This window comes from Myotis nattereri (assembly GCF_964212035.1).
Source record: "Myotis nattereri genome assembly, chromosome: 4".
Lineage (NCBI taxonomy): Eukaryota > Metazoa > Chordata > Mammalia > Chiroptera > Vespertilionidae > Myotis > Myotis nattereri.
In genome coordinates this window covers 24,972,813-24,994,910 of record NC_138079.1, presented here as the reverse complement: position 1 = coordinate 24,994,910, position 22,098 = coordinate 24,972,813, and the positions used below count along the sequence as shown (strand labels likewise).

At 48.3% G+C, this 22,098-nt stretch overlaps 1 protein-coding gene across 1 annotated transcript in view; it reads right to left on the bottom strand.

Moving 5' to 3' along the window:
• The window catches only part of PDZD2 (PDZ domain containing 2), a 327,492-nt gene that overhangs the window by 7,829 nt on the left and 297,565 nt on the right, over nucleotides 1-22,098 (bottom strand). Inside the window, exons 11-21 of the mRNA XM_081088887.1 lie at nucleotides 20,501-20,574; nucleotides 20,129-20,354; nucleotides 19,253-19,370; nucleotides 17,527-17,659; nucleotides 13,390-13,471; nucleotides 11,892-11,926; nucleotides 10,963-11,143; nucleotides 9,041-9,837; nucleotides 5,947-6,055; nucleotides 1,652-5,570; nucleotides 868-985 (exon numbers count right to left, since the gene is read on the bottom strand). Coding sequence (XP_080945013.1) covers nucleotides 868-985; nucleotides 1,652-5,570; nucleotides 5,947-6,055; nucleotides 9,041-9,837; nucleotides 10,963-11,143; nucleotides 11,892-11,926; nucleotides 13,390-13,471; nucleotides 17,527-17,659; nucleotides 19,253-19,370; nucleotides 20,129-20,354; nucleotides 20,501-20,574 — 5,792 coding nt within the window. The remainder of the gene's footprint in view (nucleotides 1-867; nucleotides 986-1,651; nucleotides 5,571-5,946; nucleotides 6,056-9,040; nucleotides 9,838-10,962; nucleotides 11,144-11,891; nucleotides 11,927-13,389; nucleotides 13,472-17,526; nucleotides 17,660-19,252; nucleotides 19,371-20,128; nucleotides 20,355-20,500; nucleotides 20,575-22,098) is intronic.

The window sequence follows — 22,098 nt, the reverse complement described above, 5'->3', positions numbered from 1 at the left end:
TCCACGTGCAAAATGCTTACTGCAACAAGTGGAAGGAGGAAGGAGACAATAGATTAGTCCCTTTTACTAAAAGTGAAAAATGCTAGATGCCTCACGGTATTTCCTGGCCACCCAGACCAGTGGACGGAGAACCAGGAGAGGCCGCTAATGGCCACTGGTCTCATCCCACCCACCTCCTCTCCCTCTGGCTCACTCCTCATTGGAGGCCAGCGTCACAGCCCTTCTAGTGTTAGAATTCTGGATGATACCAGTGACCCAGGTACTCAAGGAAAATTGTTTATACTTGCTTTTTTCTCTAAGTAGAAAATTTTCATTTCTTAGGGTTCGAATCTCTGTGGATAGTCCCGAGAAGTATTCTAGATAGGAACCCCTGGTTTCAATTGTTACTGTTACCGTCACATCCAATTTTTTATGACTATTTAGCTTCTTTGTCTGGAACCCCAGGCTTCAGAAACTCTTACACTTGGAGCCAGGGCAAGGCCACACAGGCATTAACTCATCTGCCCAGCAGGTGGCGCCCTTGACAGGTAGTTTATGTCCACCTAGGTGGACAAAGGTGCTTGTGCTCATTCTCCACCACAAGTACCTTTGAGGACTCTCTGCAGACAAACTCCAAATGCAGGGTGGGGTGGGGAGGTCAGTAACTAGTCCCCACTGGGGAATTAAATGAGCAACTGCACCAATCTGGCACCTAAAAACGCAAGGCAAGGTTTAGCTTCTAAGGCAGTCTGCAAGCAAGTGAGATTGGGCTGTGAGCTCACAACAGGAGACCTGGAGAAGGGCTCACAGACCTCTGAGTGCGTGGCCGTACCTGGGTACTGATGTGGCAGCAGTTCTGTGTCCCTGTGTCCCCTGCATTTCACTCACCTCTGATTGTGCTTTCGCTTCCTGCATGAGAGTCAGGATGGTAGATTTCGACCTCGCCAATGACAAAACAGACTGTAATCTTTGCTGGTCCCCCGCTGAGACTAGAAGTTGATCCAAACTAAATAATATACATACATTAGGAGAACATTAAAGAAAAACCAATTTCTCTATTTTGTCACGACGCATTTAAAACGATCTCCTTTAGATTGTATTGTAGGTATTTTCAGTGGAAATAACTATGGATTCAGGGATTCCCCAAGGTGTTAGGGGACCAATGTGGTAAACAAAAGTTGTTATATTAAAAAATATACAATGTATAGGCTCAAATGAAATGTTTTAAGGTGTTATTGATTTCCTGTTTAATTGCAGTCACCTTCACAGACCCCAGTTCTTCCCTGAGGCGCAGCCCTGTCCACCACCACCTCTGAGCAGTTCCCTAGTGAGAAGCCTCTCCTGAGCACACCATTAGGACAAACACGTCCCCTGCAGGCACCACGTCTCCGTAATGGTATTGAAAACAAGGGGCTAAATGTGATGTTGCTATCCTGGGCTGGATGCTGGAGCAAAAAAGGACATTTTGGGGATTTATTCAGTGACGTCTGAATCAAGTCTGTAGTAACTGTGTTCCAGTATTAACTTATTTTGATTAATCGATGGTGGTAGTATATGATGCTAACATTAGGAAGAGCTGGGTGAGCGGTGCATGGAAACTGCATTATCTTTGAAACATTTCTATAAATCTTAAAACTAGTGCATAATAATAAAGTAAAGGGCAGATACTTACTTAACTGACCAGCTTTTTCCAGAGGGCAGCTCCCGGGTGGTTTCACTCATATTGGCTGAACTGGGTGCCCCAGGCTCACTGGCTTTAGGCCTGCTTCCACCTGGACAGGCCCTGTCTGCCCCCTGCACAGGACACAAAAGGGCAGTGGCCCCATTGAGGCCTCCGGCAGGGGAGCCAGGAGACCTCCTGGGCACGATCTCCAGCTCTGTCTTGAAGAGCACAGCCGTGGGCCCTGTGGGGAAGTCCTCACTGCAGAGCTTGTCGAGGTCAGGCATACTCAAGGCCCTCAGCTCCTGGAGCTTGGAGCGGGATACCGGCGAGGGCTGGGTGTGGCGCACTGAGGACTTGTTCTTCTTGATGGGAGAGGCCGGGGTCACCATTGGGGTGGGGATTCCGGAAGGACCAAGCGATTGCTTCGGGTCGGAATCAGGGCCCTTGTTCCTGGCCTCCACTGGGTGATGCCGGGGGACAGTCAGTGTCATGCTGGACGGGGACTTGGTCATCTGGGGGATGAGGGTGCTGGCTTCGCCCTGGCTTTCGCTGCAGGAACTCAGGCTGCGTCGCAGTGACCTCGCTGCCAGGTCACTGGGATGGCTGACGCTTCCTGAAACTACACTGCCAGAGGACCGTCTCCCAATGGGAGGCTTGGAGCTCACAGACAAAAAAGCGGAAGCCCCAGACTTGGCCAGGGACCGGTCCGAGTTGGCCAGGTTCTCAAAGGACTTGATCCTCTGCTTCACCGAGAAGAATGAGGTAGATTCGTGGGGCCAGTGCTGCTCCAAGTAGTAGTGTCTTCTGGTGACTCGGATTTTGTCGGTGAGGAGGCAGCTCGTGTCCTGCACTGAAAGGACGTCCCCTTCGTCGGTGGTTGGGAGGGCCCGCGATGTCTCCAGCAGGGGCTTCACACTGTAGACGCCCGGTCCGTTAGCCAGGCCGAGACCTCCGCCTCTGCACCCCTTGGCCTCCGGGCCGCTTGTCCCGGGGATCTGGCTGTCCCGGTGGGAGCGCCCTGGGCTGTGCAGGGAAGGCCCTTCCCGTCCAAAATGGCTCGAGAACTGGGCTGGCATGGAGTAGGTCCTGGTTGCTGGCCTTGGCGTGAAATAGGGATGCTCATCCATAGGGGCCGCTGCTGTGCTGTTCTTGGGCATCTCCGGGCAGGCTGGCACCTGGCTCGACTTCCCCGGGGAGGAGGCGGCCAGCTTCGCCACGCTGAAGGAGCGCTGCATTTCCGGCTCCACCGGGGCGGCACGGGACGCCAGTGCAGGTGCGTGGTTTGGGGATGATTCCACTGGCTGGTGGCAGAGTCTGAGTTCACTCTTCTGACCGTTGCTCGGGGTCACGAACCCTCCCTGTCTACCCCTTTCCGCTGGCCTGTCACCACATGCATTCTTTGGCATTCTTTCAGAAGAAATTTCAACTATTTTCAGCTGGTTGGTTCTTTCTGGGGGATCATTAGCAATTGTGTTGCTTCCTTTGTCACCACCAGTCACCCCAGGTTGGGCTGCTTCGGGTACTGAATATGCAAGCTGCTGGCCCTGCTGGGGAGGTGGGGGTTCCCGCCGGTCCACTGCTGTGGACGTGCTGCTCCTCGAGGTGGCGGGACCTGTCCCCGAGGCCGCCTTGCTCTCTGGTCCACACTTAGGTCTGGGGGCGGCCGGGCTGCCTCTGTCGGGTCCGGAGTGCACAGACGCATGGAACCTGTTGCCCGCACCTTGCTCAGGAAGAGCCCTGGGGGAGGTGAGGGGCGAAGCGAGTGGTCTGATGCTCGTGTCGGAGGCTGACAGCCTCAGTGACCCCGAGGCTGCAGGGGGTGGCTTGCTCTCCGGCGCACACTGGGGAGACCTGGCGGTGGCTGTGGCATTTTTGCCAGGTTCCTCGTGGTCAGCTCCGTGGGACCGGTGTGGCGTGACCTTGGAGAGCATTTTGTGGGAGGCCTGGGGTGAGACCAGGGACCTCCTGGGGTCCGTCCCTCCGGCCTTAGGCGTGTTAGCTGCAGGGCCCTCGGCGCTGCCTTTGCTTTTGCTCTTGCTGCTCAGCCTCTTCAGCTTAGCACCGGACTTGGGTTTCTGACCGTTACTTACAAGGGTCTCCACGGAGCTTTTTTTAGGTGGGTCTTTATTTTCAAGATTCAGTTTCAGCGGAGGAGGGCTATTCGGCACAGCAACCCCCTTTCTGTGGCTTGTGCTCAGCACCTGACTTTTGGAGTCAGGACTGGTGGCTGGCATGGCGGGTTGCCCCTTGTCAGTCCTGCTCTGCAAATGAGCACCTTGGTTGCTTTTATTGATCTCTTTAAACCAGGCCATGATGGGCCTCCTGGAGACCAGTTTTGGTTTCTGTAGCGGGTCCTCCAGGTCTTGGCGTTTGGAGCTGTGCAGGTTTGCCAGGGCACATTCCCCGTTCTCAGGGGCACCCGCACTTTCAGTTGCATTCACACTTGTTTCTTGCTTTTCACCTGTGGTTTCACCATCCAAATCGTGTCCCAAACCATTCACCATGTTGGGAGAGCTGAGGGCGACCGGGGCGCTGTGAAGATGCCTGGCGGCTGCGGAGGGCTGGTGGTTTTCCACAGCTGAGCCAGTGCTGGGGGCCCCCTGGTGCTGTGGAATCTGTGGGTCCATGGGAGGTTCACGCCCCTGAGCACTTCTGCCCCCGAGGGGAGACGGCTGGGCAGAGCTCGGGGTTGGAGGGCACGAGGCTCCCGGTATGAAGTAGGCTCTCTCGCGTGGACTTCCCACGGCCTCACCCAGAGCGCTGTGCCGCAGGGGCAGGCCTCCGGCTGGCACAGGGCAGGGCGCCTCCTGGGCAGGCATGGGCCCTGCCATGGAGGTTGGGGTGGGGAAACCCCCTGTGGAATAGATTTCAATTTGCTCCTCCTCCGATTCTGTAGTGTCTTCCCTGTGAGAAGACCCACGAGAACGAGTAGGTGACCGGGTGTCCCTGGTGCAAGCTCGCAGGGCATCAGGGAGCGACTCGGGGTCAGAGGATGAGTCCTCGGCGTCCCCGTACATGGAGGAGAGAGACAGCTCCATGCTGTCAGCAGGGCCTGACAGGGATGCGCTGTCCTCGTGAAAACTGCTGAGATTTCTAGAATAGTTGCTCAGAAAGTTTTTGTTCACAGTAAAATGTTTGTCAGGATTAACTGAATCCAAAACAGAAGGCTGGGAGGTCCAGGGGGGTGGAGGGGGTTGGCACGCCACCCAGGCCCTCTTGGGGGTGGGGGCCTGGTTCCCGGTGGCTGGCTCAGCTCGGCGGGCGTTTCCTCCTGCAGCTCCTGTGGGCAGCTGACCCTGAGCACTGCCCTCCGGCCTCGCTCGGTGCCCTCTGTCCGGAGACGGAAGTCTTCCTTCCGAGGCATCCTGCTCCTCGAGGCATCTGTCCACATTGGTCACAGGGCAGCGCTGCTCCGAGGCACCACCACACCCCGCTCTGGCCCGGTCAGTGGGTGACGTCCAGGAGTGGCTGGCCTGCGGTGCCCTCCCAGGCTCGGAGTCCGTTCCCTCAAGCCCAGCAGACTCCCAGGAGGGTGCAGGCACGAGGGTCCCTGCCAGAGTTTGGCTGTGGTCGCCTGCAACTCGTGTGTCCTGGCCTGTGAGGAGGGCTGGTGACAGGACAGTGCTGGCTGCAGCCGCTCCCTCTGCCCCAGGCCCTGCTCCCCCAGGGGCAGCTGCCTTGCTGGTGGTGTCGGGCCCGCTGGTGTCCAGGGGATGAGACCCTGCTGTCTTCCCTGGGGAGGTGCTGTGGACCCGGGCAGGGCTGCCCTGACGTCTGTCCTCAGACTTGGGGGCCCTGGGCGGCACTGGCTCTCTGGGGTCCTCAGGCCGCCTCCCATGTCCTGCATCCATGGAGGTCTTGCTGGGGTCCAGGTGAGCAGCCCCCTTTTGCCCTGGGGAAGGGACAAGGTCTGGGGAGCCATCCAGTCCTGTGTCAAGAAGGTAAACAGAAGGTGGAGTGGGAGGGGAGAAGAAAAAGGGGAAATGTGAGAAGAAAAATAAAGTAAAATATGGAAAACTGTAAGCAATCTGTCTTTTTGGTCTTTTCAGAAAGACATTCCACAGGCAGGCAGTCCTCGTGTTCACCACGTGTCTCATGTACTCTAAGGCACACGCCACGAACGGGTGAGGGGTGTCGCCTGGACGGAGAGGCACATTGCCGTGGCGTGAGACGCAGGCAGCTTTTATGTATGGTGAACCTGTGTAAGGGTTTTTCCACCTGTTCAAATTCTCCACATGTAATGATTTTTAGGGGAACTTCTACCCTCCCCTGTAGAAGCATAGCGAATGGTAAACTAATCTTACCCGTCCCAGGGTATTGCCCCTGGTCTGGTCCAGCTTCGGGCAGGCTCTCTGGGAGGCGGCCAGCTCCTGGGTGGGGCCCATGCCCAATGGTCAGCTTCCCCGGAGAGTCCTGGCACAATGACAACAGCAAGTCACTGTCAATAGCTCTCCAAGACGTCATACCCAGAGGAGAGCTGGTTTGGGAAAATTCAGAAATCCCAGACTAGGGGCCGCAGAACGGGACTAGAAACTGCGTGGTCTGGTCACTCTTCCCAAGCCTCAGCTTTTTCAACTGTCCACTGTGGGTGATCAGGGACGCGCAAATCAAAACCACAATGGGATGCCACCTCGTTCGTACCCATTAGGATGGCTATCAAAGAAACAGCCCTGGCTGGGTAGCTCCGTTGGTTAGAGCCTTGTCCGGATATGCAGGTTCAGTCCCCGGTTAGGGCACATACAAGAATCAACCAATGAATGCATAAATGAGTGGAACAACAAATCGATATTTCTCCCCCTCTCTCCCTTTCTCCTTTCCTTCCCCCCCCCCCCCCATTTTAAAAGAACAAATAAAACCAACCAAACCAGAAATAACAAGTGTTGGTCAGGAGATGAAATTAGAACCTTGTGCACTTGTTGGTAGGAATGTAAATTGGTGCAGCCACTTTGAAGAGTGTGAAGGTTCCTTTAAAAAACTACAATAGAACAATCATGATCCCGCAATCCCACTTCTGGGTATATTCCCAAAATTTGAAAGCAGGGACTTGAAGAGATATTAGTACACCTATGTTCATGGAAGTATTCACAGTAGCTAAAATATGGAAGCAATGCAAGTGTCCACTGATAGAATTAAGAAACGTGGTCTACACGTACAATGGAGTATTAGTCTCAAAAAAAGAAAAGGAATTCTGACATGCTACAACATGGATGAGCTTTGAGGACATGCTAAAGTGAAATAAACCAGTCACGAAAAGAACTGTATGATTCTACTTACATGAGGTAGGAAAAGGAGTTAAAATCCTAGAGACAAAGTAACGGTGGTTTCCAGGGGCCAGTGTGCAGGGACTGGGGAGTTACTGTTTAATGGGCATAGTTCCCATTTTACAAGATGAAGGGTTCTGGAGATGGATGGTGGTGATGGTTTAATAACATTATGATTATTATTACCACTGAACTTTACACTTAAAAATGGTTAACATGGTAAACTATATTATATATATTTTACCACAATTTTAAAAATTGAGGGGGAAAAAGGGGCGGGGGGGGGGGGGGGATGAGAAGACTTGCCCTAACTCAGGATTTTAAATAAAAGGCAGTATTAAGTTTTAAAAACAACATGCATCCTACAAAAGGCTATAGATGGAAGGAATTATCGACATTATATCACATATCGATACCCAAGCCTGTCACCTCAGCTCCTCAGTGTGGTAGTTAGGGGGAGAACTCATCTGGATAAATGACATGGGCATTTAATATTTCAGAATTTCACTTTAGCTTCCTTCCTTCCATCTAGTATCTACTGCAGAAAAATTTTGAAACTAACTTTCTAAAAAGTCAAATCAGATTTACTTTAAATGTACCCTCTGAGATAGAGTCAGAGAGTGGCCCAAAGGTGGCAGCAGAGGAGAGGGGTGAACCGACAGAGGGCTCTCAGCTGCTCTTGTGACATGTCCATCACCTGCTGCGGAACCCACCGGTCAGGCGTGGCTGCAGTGCAGATGGCAGAGGGTCCTGGCCTAGACGGGTGGCTGGGCAGCACTCTGCCCCAGTGCCACTGGGTCGTACGCTTTGCAATGGTTACTCTAGGTCATGCGAATCCCCTCTCAATTTAAAAGGCTTTAAAAATGGAAGACAACCCACTGACTAAAAAAGAAAGATATCTTTTCCTAGCTTCCAGTATTTGGAAGTAAATACTGTATGGCAATGCATTCTATTTCCTTTCTCACGTATAAATAAAATCAAATTTTGGAACTTCTTTGGTGCACAAGTTTTAAATGCCATTCAAAGTTCGTATTGGGAATACGAATCCACAATGGCAAAGGCCCTTATTATTATAGATATAAGTCGTTATGAATAAAAATGCCAATTTGGCTTTATATAGTTATCCGGAACTTGTCAATGGTACTTTTGAAAAGGAAAGTATCATTTACCCATTAGCTGAACATTACATTTTTAAACACATGTTCTAGTTGGAGGGAGTAATTGTTTAGGAGGGAAAACATGTGCATTTCCACTCTTTCTGTAGGGTTTGGAAAACCCCTTCTGTTGAGTATAGTTTTTATGACTTTGTATTTTCTGGTCTATTTACACGTATGCTATATAAACCACTTGAATACACATCTTTATAAATATGGCCTTCCAAGTCACCTCACCTCTGCTCAGACAGAAACCATATAGTTGAGGAGATCTTCAGTAAAATTTTTTCTCTTACTCTCTCCTTGCTAAAGGGAAGGTATTCTGAAATTTTTAAAAATGAGCAATTTGGTAATTTGGGGTCATTCTGACTGAGGTGTAACCAAGTAATAACATAATATTAACTTGCATTTCATGTGGTGGCACGATAAGTTTCTTTCATGTGACACAACAAGGCTCCGAGTAGCTTTAATTACACATAATCACTGTAGAAAGTTAAATAAGATAGGGACCATTCAGGAGTTAATCACTGTTGCCCTATGTTTGATGGTTACCCCGACTCTGTGAGTGGATCAGGGCACACGGCATCCCGACTTCACGGCCAGACAACTGTGGCTCAGAAAGGCGCGGTAACGTCCTCAAGTGGCCACCCAACCAGTCAGCGGAGACACCGGGCCAGACCAGCGTTTTCCTCTACCCGCCTCGCACTGCCCTTCCATCACCGACCACAGGCCCCATGCACAGGTAAGAGCGATGATATCTTTTGGCCGAATGATCTATGACTGAACACCTGGGCCCTTCCCCTCCCAACCTGCTGACACATTCCGGAGCAGTCAGCGCACTGAAATGATTGACTGTTGACAAAAGGTAATTCTCCAGTCATTGTCCTTGCTTTTAGGCACACGCCCCGTGCGTTATAACACTCTCCACATTCATTCACACAGCATCCACCTAGATCCCAGGTACCTAGGAGAAGCTCGGTTACCTTTTCCACAGCTCCACCTGGTCGGAAGCCAGACATGGTCTCGTGGACGGAAGCCACCTGGGCCTTAGATTCCAGATCCTGGGGGTCATTACCTCCGGCGGGCAGGTTTACTGTCTCGGACGCAGTGGGCCTGGCCGAGGCCTCCGGCCCCTTGCAGTGTGGGCTGACCCTGGCCACTGGCCTGTGCCTGCACCCCAGGCTTTCACTCCTCTGCTGGGGGGCACTGGCGCTGTCCGCACTCACCAGACTCTGGGTATCAGCTTTGTATTCCAATTTGGGTGAACTCCTGGACCCCGGCAGTTCCTTCCTCCTCAGGCAGCCAGAGCCACCCTGGGGGGCCTCTGCAGAAGACAGCGGGTTGGCTGCATGGGGAGGAGTGTCCCCCAAGGCCCCTGGGACACTCTCCAAGCTCAGGGAGCTGCCGAGGAGAGGCACCGAGGAGGCCTTGCTGACCAGTGTTTTCTGGGGATGGTCCTCTCGGTTGTTGACACCCATGACCTTGGGAGAGGTCAAGCCATGCCTAGAGTCGTCCTCTGTCAGAGGCCTGCCGGCACCTGGGAGGCTCCCTGGGAGGGAGATGCAGTCCCCTTCGCCCTCGAACTCCTCCTCATCGCTGGCGTCGTCCGCGTAGCAGCCCACCTTCTTCTGGCGGCGGAGAGGGTTGCGGAGGACCTGCGGGCTCCCGGGCAGACTGGCTTGTCTGGCGACTGTCACCTGCTTGTGGAAGAGCCCAGAGCCCCGCTGGCTTCCTAGACACACAAGGCTGTTGGCCCTGGCTTTTCCTGGTTCCTTGGGAGCTGGTGGGGAGAGAAAGTCAGATGAAATAGCTTCCCATCCGGCCTGATCTTAATCCCTGAGCATTTCCACAGTCACATGGCCCTCTGGTGCCCTCTGGCCACTGGGCGCCAGGCTTAATGATACGGCTTTCTGAGGTCTGCAGGGGCAGAGCGGACAGCTGGGAGTTTTCCTGCTGGCCGCCCTTTTGTGTTTTTATTTTTGTACCTGAACCTCTGAATTGTTGAACTAAAATGTGGGCGCTGCCTAGAGACAGGAATGCATCACTTGTCACCATCAGGATCTCTAATGCATGGCTGGGCTCAACCCAGATGCTGCTGCTAATCCTCTTTAGGAGGCCGTCGGGGGACCAGCAAGTGCCCCAGGCCTGGGCCTTCTTACCACCTGAGGTCCTTCCTTCATCAGCAAAAAGGTGGCCTGACTGAAGGGCAGGTAAACTCCCAGCCTGTGGGCACAGCTAAGCCTGAGGTTATCATCTACAAATGCCCCCCCCCCACCCCCCCCAGGGGAAGCGAGGCCTGGGCTGCTAAGCAAACTCTACACATCTTGCTAAATAGAGTGAAAAATGACACACGCTTCCACCTTGAAATGTTCCCATCAGACCAGAGTGAGCTCATCCGCTGCTCCAGACGAGACACAGGGTGATCCTCCCCTGCCTCTCCTAAGACGGGCACTTTCATGTTCACACATCAGAGATAAACTGCAACAGGCCACCACAGCAGCAAGTCTGAGAAATCCCTACTGCTCATGTCAGAGCCTTTTCTCATATTATACTGAGAAGATAATCAATGAGATTAAATGTCTGTCTCTTATAAGTTCTGAATCTTCCACTGCTTTCTAAAAATAATTAAGTCAGGGTCTCGGGAGGGAAGGGCCTGACATTTGGCTGGTATTCCCCTCAAACATAGGTCATTGGGGTGCCAAATCCTGGATGCCATACATTTCAAGACTCCACTATGTACACAGCACCCAAAGGCCACCTTCACCACTGGGGGTAGAATGCATGCCCAGCCCATTCACTGCAGAATCAAGTGGCCATTTAAAAAAAATTAACTCTGGATTCAGTCAGGCTAGAAAGATGGCTTCTGCTTGGCCAGAGGCCTGGCTTCCCTTTCTCTGCATATCACAGCGCTGTGGTATGCGGTAAGCCAGCGTGGCAGTGCCGGAGAGCAGTCCCCGCTTACTGGAGGCGCTGCAGCTCCCCGCGTGCTCCTCGTCCTCCGAGCCCGCCACCACGAAGTCTGCCAAGGGGCCTGCGACGTCCGGGGCAAAGTACTGGGAGAGGTCGGCTTCAGAGAGCAGGGAGTCCTGTTGAAGACAGTGTTGGACGGTTTGGAAGCGGGATATTCTCAACATTACTTCCTATCTTTCCAAGAACACTTTGTTCTAATCCATGGTCATTCGGAGCAGCTGTGGCGTGAACACCCACTTCCATTTACTTTGGGATGGCTCAATTAAACGTTTAATGAATCAAAAGCCAACGGTTGCTGCCAGACAACATTTTTTAAGGTTCTTTTTTTGTTTGTTTTTGTTTTTTGCCAAATGTTTGGCAATGCTGAGAAAAGCCACAGCAGCCATGTATCAACCCTCCCAGGAAAAACAGTGAGGAAGCGATAGGAAAACAGAATGGAATTCCAAGCCACTGGTGCAGCCTGTTGATGAAACAGAACCCAGGGGAGCTTGGATCCTGTGCTCAGACCCACTGGGATGCAGGAACAGCCAGCCGGGAACGATGCCACCGTCTCCTTAAAGACGCAGGCCCCCCAAATCCAACCAGGGCCCGCCCTCTTCTCATGGAGCATTTAGAAAACTATTCTTCAAATTGCAGTTCGGTTCTTTTATTCTGTTGCTCTATTTCTTTTCCCGAATGAATATTTAACAAAAGAAACACATTCATATTCTTGTTCTCAAATCAGCATTTGTTGCTATTTCCTGTGTAAAGTGGCCAAATGACTCATTGGACAGAAATACAGGCTGGGCCCTCACATTTGATTTCTGGGCTCCAGGAATTTGTTCATGGGCTAGTGGAGTGAGGCAGCAGTGCACCCTGACTCACCTTTTTTGCGAGAGAGGGACTCTTCAAGGGGGTACCTGTTGGGGGAAAAATTAACCATGTTGTCAACAAAGCTCCAATCTGTACAAATAGGCTCACATCCTTAACTAGAAAAGGAGGAGCCAAACACACTAAACAAAGCCCTCTCTGCTTGACTAGCACTGATGGGCCAGGTGCACAGGTATCGACATGCGTGCGGTCTACCTGGGAACCCCGTCCCTATCCTGCCCCACCTCCCGAGATTCTGCTCATGCTTTAGGGCTTAACTCAGGTGCTACCATCTCCATGGTGATCCCAGTTGGGAGGCACTTCATCTGAATCTCAAAAGTATTTTATGCTACTCATACACCAGTTCCCGGGCACACGGTATAATCAAATTATAAGTAGATTCATCTCATCTCCCTTCCTCGGCTCTTTCACTATGTACAGGGCTGAGACCCTCACTGAGCTGACCCTACGGTGCTCAGCACGGCTCCTGGATAGGAAACGTGTGTTGAGTGGATTACAGGATGAATGAACAAAGGGACACCACCCAGGAAACTCACGCAAGAGCCGGGAAGAAGGTTGAATATCTATTTTAGACTTTAGTTGAAGGATGAAAAGACTCAGCATTGAGACTTTAAATTATATGCCACGAGCCAAGAGATCTTGGGCATGAGGATCATGGCTTAATAACATCTTTCATAAATGACCGAGGGGCTCCGCTGGGAGCATGAGAGGGACAGCTTTCAGACAGGCTGGGAGAACGGGCTGGCTGAATAAAGGGCCCATTATGGCTGTGCCATAATTTTAAATATATTAATGATGGATGCAGATAATCAGGGTATTTCATGGTTTCCAAGAATTCCTATGCCTCCCCTTTCCTCTGACAACCAGCAACTCATGGCTCAGTGCCCTTTCCTCCCATCAATCCTGACGTGAGTAATATCTCAAGTTCAGACATGTTTGCAGTTCCTTTAGGTTCCATTCTATAGGACTCCATGCTTCCTGTTTTAAATTCATATGAAATTCTTACTATCTCGGTCCTCCTCCACCTGAACTGTTCCACGTGGGAAGGGGAAAGCGTGATTTCTGCAGCCTCTATTGCCTTTCTTAAGTTGAAACTTTTAATTCATGTCAAGAAACCCCAGGTTTTTGGATACTATACTCTGCATCTAACAACGGACACACCAAACAGCTGATATTTTGGTCTCGCTTCATGTTCAGCGAGCACAGGTCAAATGAGTTGCACGTAAAGCTATGAAATGCTGCTAACTCATTTTTGCAAATCATCTTAAAGTGATCTAAGAGGCATGCGTGATTAGAACTCTAATAAAGCAGATTAAACAACTGCAGATATCAGAAGCCGCCGCTAAGGGAAAGCATAGCATCTCTACGACAGCAACTTCTGTCCAACGTGATAATCGCAGAGAGAACACCCAGCCCTACTGCACGGGAGTGCCCCGTGGGGCACCTAATGAGACGCTTCCGAAGGCTGAATGAAAATGTGCGGGTACAGTACCTAAGCCAGGAGAGGAACTGGCCTCTTTGCTGTCCTGGTAAGTGCTGCGTGCTATCACTTCATCCATTTCCTGCTCGGAAACCTGGATTTCAGCAGAAAGCACAAGTTAGATGGGTTTATTTACTTATTTCCCCCAACAAAAAGGAGCTAGAAACAGGCAGAAGCTGAGCAGAGGCAAGAGGAAAGAAAACCAGGGGCTGAGGGTCCTGCTCGTCCCCTGAAGCCATCGCTTAGGGCCCAGAAGACCCAAACTGGGCTGACTGGCTGCTTGAAACAATATACTCACAAGACCTTTCGTTGGCTCCCAAGTTCGTTAAGCAAAGCAATCAAGTGCAGGGGCTGGTATCTGCCTCTCTCTGGGACACTCACTTATAACTCTTTTTTCCTAAACTTTATTGAAACAATGTCAGACTTACATTGTGACCCGTCACCTGTACATATTTTATCACATAGCTCCTAAAAACAAGGACATTCCCTTAAATAACCTCAGTAGTATTATTAAATTCAGGGAATTCAATGCTGATACAAATGACTGTCTACTATACCTACATTTCATGTTCCAGTTTAACCAACTGTCCTAGAAGTCTCCTTCAGAAACACCACTCAGACTGGAAGTGGCTCCCGGGAAGTTTGATGCCGGCCTGCGATAAGGGTTTTCCTGGAGAATGCAAATCACCGAGGCTTTCCTCAACTACATCTCGCCAGGGAAAAATGTCACCGAGCTAAATGCTGTGCACAGTGACGAAGCGTTTACAGTCTGTGCAAGCCCCTTATCTGCTGGACTTCAGTGGGCCGTCACTGACAAACGTTTCTGCATAGCTATTCTTCACGGAATTCCTTTTCTTTTTTTTCTTTTTGGCAATCCGGAATTCAGTGCATGATCTAGGGTCATGTCTCTTTGGTCTCCTTTAAGCCAAACCAATTCAGAGCCCTTCTTTGTCTTTCATGATACTGATATCTTGGAAGAAATGAGGCCAATCCAAACCCTCAAAGGATGTGCCTAAATAGTTTCTTCATGCTTAGATTTAGATAATGCATTTTGGGGCAGAAAAACTATAAAACTCGTTTCCTTCTCAGTGCATTACAGCAGCACGCAGGGTCTGTGTGTTTCATAATTGGTGATAACTTTGATTACGTGATTGGGATGGAGTTCAGCAGATTTCTCCACTGGATTTTTATTTTTTTATTTTTGGTCATTAATGGGTCATCTGTAAGGAGATAGCTTGAAACTATGTCAAATCCTGCTCCCCAGTGTATTTTCACTCAATGGTTTTAGCTTCATTGAGTATTCTTATCTGAATCAATTCTTATAGTGAAGTTGTCAATATAGTGACTTTATAACTCTTCTTTTCCTTCTGTATTTATTGGTATCACAGTGGGTTCATAGATCCGCCCCCCGCCCCCCCCGCCATAAGTTGTTATCCACCCTGTCATCATTCATGAGAAGACTTTTTAAAAGCCTGATACATGCTAAACTTTGAGATGTTTTAAAAGACAATTACATAAGTAACTTTTTTTAAAAGTAAGGCTTATATTTTAAACTTAGAATGATAATTTTGTATACTAAAATAACATTTAGTCTAAATAATATTTGGCTAAGCATAGCAATCTGTCTTAAGTGTGTAAGTGTTTCTATACAGGATTTAGCATTACACTGAACCACAATCACATCATGGCCTTTATGTAATACTTTATAGTAGGATTTTTGGAAATAAAATATGTACACATAGATGCACAGTGGCATATACACTTGCTTACACACACACACCTTCATAAAGCAAAGCGTAATTTTGTATAAATAAGTCAGCGAAAGTATCAGCTAAAGCAGTGGTTGCAACTTTTTCTTGATATTAGGCCTCTAAGATTTGCAATTGTTTTTCAGAGTGGGGAAAAAAATAGTTGGGGCTTGAAACGAGTGAAAGATTTCCTGGATAATTCGAATCATGCTTGAGAGCCCAGCACCAGTTAAAAACAGACTTCTACTACCAATACTTTCTTCTACTTAACGTCAGCTAGACGCTGCTGCTGAGCGGGTCCAAATCGCAGCTTGTCTAGACCTGGAGGGTTTGAATATCCCAAGCGGGCAGCCACTGCTCCAGCCGTTAGAGAAACAGAAGAAAAGAAAATCCTTGTGGTATTTCTCTTGGAACAACATGAAAACTAAGGAAGCACATACATTCGGTATCAAACTGTACGATTGGTATGAAATGCTGGGGTAAGCGGCACAAAAATACATTAAACATAAAATGGAACCTTGACCAGAAGACAAATATAGTATGATGTTACAGCTGAGCACGCCATGTTTACCTAGGTCCTAGGAGGAAAAGTGAAGTGCAGCCAAACAGTTACTGTGGTTTTGCTGGCCATTAGCTCCCTCACCATCAGGAGGACCATTTTATTGCGGCTGGAAACACGACTCAACCTGCGTGTTCAAGGATCACAGACCACAGTCCCCCTGGATCATCATGCTCTGCACTGAAATGCCATCTTTGTTTGCTTGTCTGACTGGGTTAGCAAATCAGGCAGGTGCTTTTGGGCTGAGGTGATGTGGACCGCTGAACAGACCGTGGCCTGTGTTGCAGTGGAATGGACTTGAAGTCAGCCGTGCCCTGAAGCCATCAGACTGCCAAGCACTGAGCACTGAACTTTCTATTGCATTGCTGAGGGATGTGCCAGCTCAGCCACAGCGTAGTGGACTGCTTCCTGAGGTGAGAGGTGGTGTGGCCATGTGGGTGGTGGAACCCAAGAGAGGGCTCTGGAGCAAGGAGCTGAGGCTGGTCAGGCTGTGATGATGAGGCAAAACGATGTTAGAAGCGACCCAGAGCGTCAAGGGGAGAGCAGGGAAATGGAGTAGACAGGTGCCGAGGGAAAGTGTCAGGACTGCAGAACAGAATGGAGAAAAAGGGGAATGACAAGGAAAAACGGGGAGAGGTAGAAGAACTTGATTTTATACGAATGATTTCCAGGAAGCTTCTATGGAAGGCATTTTTTAGAAGGCACGTAGACCAGAGAAAACAATGGCGGGGGCGGGGGGTGGGGGGAAGCAGTGGCGCTGACTCTGAATCAGTCTAATGACAGCCTCTGTCCAAGCACCGTGGCAGACATCACCTCGCAGGCCCAGGCATGGAGGCACAGCCGGAAGCACTTACTGGCACTGGGAGAACCAGGGCCACAGTGAACACCAGAGACACTAAGCACGATGCCGTGACGTTAATGCACTAAGGAAATCCCAGGCGTGGCACCTGGGAGGACCCACAGCGTCTCTTGGCACAGACTTCTTTGTCTTAAAATGGCATACAAGCTCAGCAGCCTGGGACCACTTAGGACATAAATAATCCTGCAAACAATACAAGGGAGGGGCTGGTGGCCACAGGACAGGCAAGGAACGAACTGGCGTGACCAATGAGCATTCTGAGTTGTTAAAAGGAAAGGACTAAATGTTGTAAAATACAACCTGATGGCAATGTTAGAGACAAACTAAGTTTAAACAATTTGTACATTGAGTGCTCAAAATAACAAAAATTAGCATTCAAGGAGGGTTGAGTTGAACTTGCTGAGGTGTCTTGTGACTAGCTGAAAAAATTAAAAGCAACTGCACATGTTTAGAAGAGATAAACAAATAACAGCAGAGGCCTAGGGGACAGGGGCTACGATAATCTGCAAGTTCAATAGGGGTCAATAGAGTGATATCGGTGCTAAAAAATATTAGTGGGCTCTTAAACCTAATTACAGAAGTATTCTGCTCAAGTCAGGAATGGCCTGTTCTCAGACACTCTGGATGCAGAAACCCAAGATAGGTTAAGTACCTGACCAGAGATCATCACATGGCCAGCTGGGGTTAACCAGACCTGGTACTGCTGCCTTCTACCAAATTTTACATTCACCAATAACACTGTCAGAAATGTCTAATAAATCTTCCTGAGAACATGAAGACGAAGAAGTCCAGATCAATGATTCGTTTCCCCCGTGTAGCTGTCACCTGAGCCACTGTGTGGCCTCAGGCCGACTCCCATCCCTAGCCGAGTGCACTGCCCCACCCACCAAAGAGCATGTGTCTCACTGTAATGTGTGTGTCACTGCTCCCGGACAAACAGCCAGGCCGTCTTTCCAAACGCAGAACAGTATGAAGTACTTCACCTTTGGATTAGGGTGCCGGCCGATGACAAGGCGCACGGGTCCTGGGGGGCATTTGCTCAAGATGGCGTGGACTTTGCTTAAAGCAGCGTGGCGGACGTTGACCGAGTTCACTTCCAGGATCTGATCTCCGCGGCTAAGGAGGCAACATAATCAACACTGTGTTAATAGTCAACTTTTTATAAGGTTTTCTTCTGGGAGAGGTTTCTAACAAGGAAACTCTTCTGAATAAAGAAGTAGTTCATCTTTGCATATATGTAAAAGAGCAACACGTTCATATAAACACACTGGATTTTAAATTGGCAAAAGTCATTATGCTTATCTACCCAAATTTTCAGAAGTAGTAAAAGTAAATAAAACAGATAGTAAGGACAACAACGCAGGCTAACATTTCTTGAGCACATAGTATATGCCAGGCACTGTATAAAGCCATCCACAGAATGGTGCTTGAAGGGGTATTATTAGTCCCATTATGTAGAGAAGACCACAGGTTCAGAGAGGTCAGCTAGAGGTCACACACTGTTGAACTCAGGTCTGTCTACCCCTCAATCATCACGTGATAGCCCCTCGACCACCATCCATTTCTTTCTTCCTACCATCTTGAAATGATTATTGTAATATAACTTAAGGAGGAAATATCTGAAGCTCAAAGGTTACCCAAGAATTTGTAAAAACGTTTCAAATTTGAACAAATGAGAAATTGAAGACAAGATGCCCATTTTTGACTTGAAATTATAGGGAGAGAACTCAGGACGAGAGAACAAAGACTCTTTATATGGGGTTTGAAGAATGTTCATTTGGCAGGCTCCAGACATATGGAACCATTCAAGAAAGAAACATCATCTTGGGATGTCATTAAAGGATTTTTTTTCCTTGGGTTCTAAAAGTGTATTTTCTTTAATGTACTTTGGATGATTTGCTAACTTTTTTTTTCATATGGAAATTCACTCTGATGATTAACTAAAAACATAATATAATCTATTAACAGGGCCCCAAGATGGCAACCTCAAGGAATGTCATTTTGATAATTCCTCAACTGCTCAAGGACTTAGAAGCTTAGTGGGAAGAAAGGTGATACTGTTTGCACAGAGTGCTTTGTGCAATACATGTATGTTCTTGTGAAGTTTAGATGAGCACAGACCCATCGCAACTATTATATAACAGAATACCTAGGCATGTCTTGTATAAACAGGATACCCATGCTACCACGCAGCAGCTAGCTGGATCAAGAAATCAGACACGCAGTGACTTTAGACAGTAAGCATCTCGACATCACCACTCAGAAAGGAATGAAACAACAGAAAAGGTTCAAGAGATGACGCTGAGTAATAAAGGCATGATTTGAGGACTCTCTTGTACCCAGTGATCCTGAATCATAATGAGCAAGTCCCAGCATCTCCACTGAATTTCCCATAACTGAATATAGAAGTGAAAGGAAATATTTAGAGAATCACAGTTATCTGTATAGAGTTGTGTTTTGACATTTCTGAAACTGAACTTCTGTGTCCACATAGAACAACATCCGAAAAGCCAAGATCCAGAGTTCTCTAATTCAACCAAGTTTCACTTATATTAGCTTTTCACCTTTGGAGATGCTATTAATTATAATCCAGGCTATATTTCTGCAACTAATACAAAGATTTAGAATCACATAAAGGAATGTAACAGGGCAGGTATCTGACGTGTATGTACTCAGAATATTTATGAACATGCCAGGTTTACTACGCACCTCAGATTGCTCTCCATCTTGGCCACGGATCCCGGGGCAAGGCTGTGAATGTAGATGCCCGGAGGGCTGTTCTCCAGGGCCAGGCAGCAGGCGCCAATGCCCAATCCAACTCTCGGCTCTGCCAGAGGCATCATTCAAAGAAAACAACAACATCAAAAAACAAGCATGAGTGATTGGAAACTGCATCAATAGATATTCAGACCAATAGCCATTTATTTCTTGACCAGACTCAGAATGTGAATCCTGCCTTTCTTTGCCCACATTGTCACATTCTGTTCATTAAATCAGTCCTGGCAGAAACACGGCTGAACCGGACTGGGAATTATTCAACGGTCTACTCTGCTTAGTTTGCTAATCTATTTTTTGGAAATAGGCAGAGCTGAGGTAATATATTTTATTTTGGATATACAACTTTAGGTTTTCTTTTACCTCGTTTTTAGCACCTAATCCCTTGATATTTAATTGCGCTTCATATTTCTACAGTGGGTGGGGAGGGGAAAAAAAACAGAGATGAAAAGCAGTATGATTTGGGGGTCACCCGTGACTTAGTTACTGTATTCTTAACTATGATCTTTTCTTCTTTAAATTTTTATATTAGCCCTGGAATTAAGCTGGTTAGTGGTTTCTTTCAACAGGAGTCTTGGACACACGGCGATTCATCTGGGGAGAGCTCATAGGCCTGTGGGCTCCTGGTAATTTCCGTTCACTTTAGAAAATGACTGACATCTCCACTTTTGATCCCACTGTCCATTTAGAGAATACCATATGTTTTTGGTAGCAGGTCATCCCAAAGAAACGATTCATAGGAAAAGTATAAAAAGTTCACATTGTTATATGTGAGAACATGTAACAAAGGTGAGCACCAGCTGGCATCACCTTTGTTGAGCGTTACTTCCATGACAATTCTGTCCTTGGGCCCATGGGCCTTCCGACCCAGGGATGAGGAGTTGCTTTCATCAGAGCCCACCGCCGAGGTTCCCCCGCTGGCGTTGAAGCTTGGGGAGCTGGACCTACTCATGTGTGTGGGGGTGGAGCAGGGCGTGAGGCTTGGACTCAGTAACTTTGTGCGTACGGTTAACACAAACAATCCACTCCGGATTTGCTGAGGAAACAAAAAGAAAGTAGGGCTGAAACATTCAGACCGTTCCTATACCAAAGGGTGAAAAACAACACTAAACCCAAACCCAAACCAGAAGGAGATGAAGGAAAACATCAGAAAATAAAGGAGAGCAATAAGAATGTCGTTACCTTAAAGGTATGAATGGCTTCTTGAAACGTCAAGCCCTTTATTGGTATTCCATTTACATCTAGGATTTCATCCCCTAGTGACCAAATAGGAGAATTACATTAACGTCAAGCTTTAATTTAGGGGAATCTGTCAGAATGCGAATAGGATACCACAGGGTCCCTGATTTACAACTCTATAAAGTGAATACTTGCATCCACGTTCCTTAGCTTAGCTCCCAGGAATGTCACAAAATGGGGCAATGAATGCATATTTCTCTACAGTAACTCTGTATTTCCACGTTTAATTAAAACAACTATGGGAAGCATCCAAGTCTTATTCTTCAGCCATTGCCAAGTTTAATATCAGATGTCCTATGTTTAGAGATCAAACTGCAAAAACGGAGTCCCAAGTCTTTCCTCATGGTCTTTGTTTAAAAACTTAAACCCACAGGCAGTGAAGCATGAACGCACACATGTGAGAAGCCACTCCCATCTCTGGGCCCAGAGAATCATCACAGAGCAGGGGAAATCGTCTCAATAACAGAGACAAAAAGAAAACAAACAAAACAAAACCTTGTGAGATATTATTTAGGAATGGCAGCTCCACCTCTAGAAATAGTCTAGATGCCCAGCCTTAGTGGTGCTCCAGGTTCTCCATCATTAAGCGGGCACGCTACTATACGCTTCTGTGTCAGGAATTATTGTAGGCTAATGCCAAACTGCATTCACAGTCTCTCCCCTCAGCCCCCCATCCCGGACTCATCTTCAACTCCAAGAAGGTATAGTTAGGTCATTTTCAAGCTGTTGATAGTGTCTGCTGGGAATAGAAAAGAACTTGAACATCCTGTTGACTTACCAGAGTTTGTTCTAGTTTGTACTCTTGTAACATAGTCCGTTTTTTTAAAAAAAAAATAACAGTTCATCAAAAACGCTACACAAAGGGACCCCGAGAGAAGAAGAGATGGACCTTGCACAGCAGTGCAGGACGGAAGAGGGACTTCTCTTACCTATGACAGAGGGCAAAGCAGCACAAGATCCCTCAGTTCTCCTCCCGGGGACGGCCAGTCCCAGGAGCACACTGTGCACCTGATCAAAGGAACCCCGTCCCTGAGAGTAAAATGTAGCCACTCCCCATGCATTTGTTGGTGCCTTCCCTTAATGCAACTGCAGAAGTTGTAAAATAAGTGACAGAATCTGTTTAAAAATCTCCTGGCACAGCTGATTACTCAACGAGGTGAGGTTTTGGGTTTGTTCCCACATGGGAAAAGGATGGAAACATTAAAACGATTGCTCAGCCTTTAAAAATCTTCATACAAGATTTAAAGACGACAGACCATTCAACAGGTTGAAAATCCATTTCAACGACTTGTCTTTAGTGTAAATGATACAGATGGAAAAACAGAGTATTAGGAAGAGTCGCGTGCTATTAACCTTTCCTAACTATTGATTTCGCCTCCGTCTTGCTGCAGGCCACCAGTGCTGCAGGGAGACTGTCAATCAAGTGAACACAGGGCACATCCGCTATGAAAATGCTCTGCTGCTAGAACTTTCCGTTGTTCTGTACACAGACACAGACACCAGCTGGGAGCCAAGGCTTCCTCTAAGAGAGGGAAATAAGT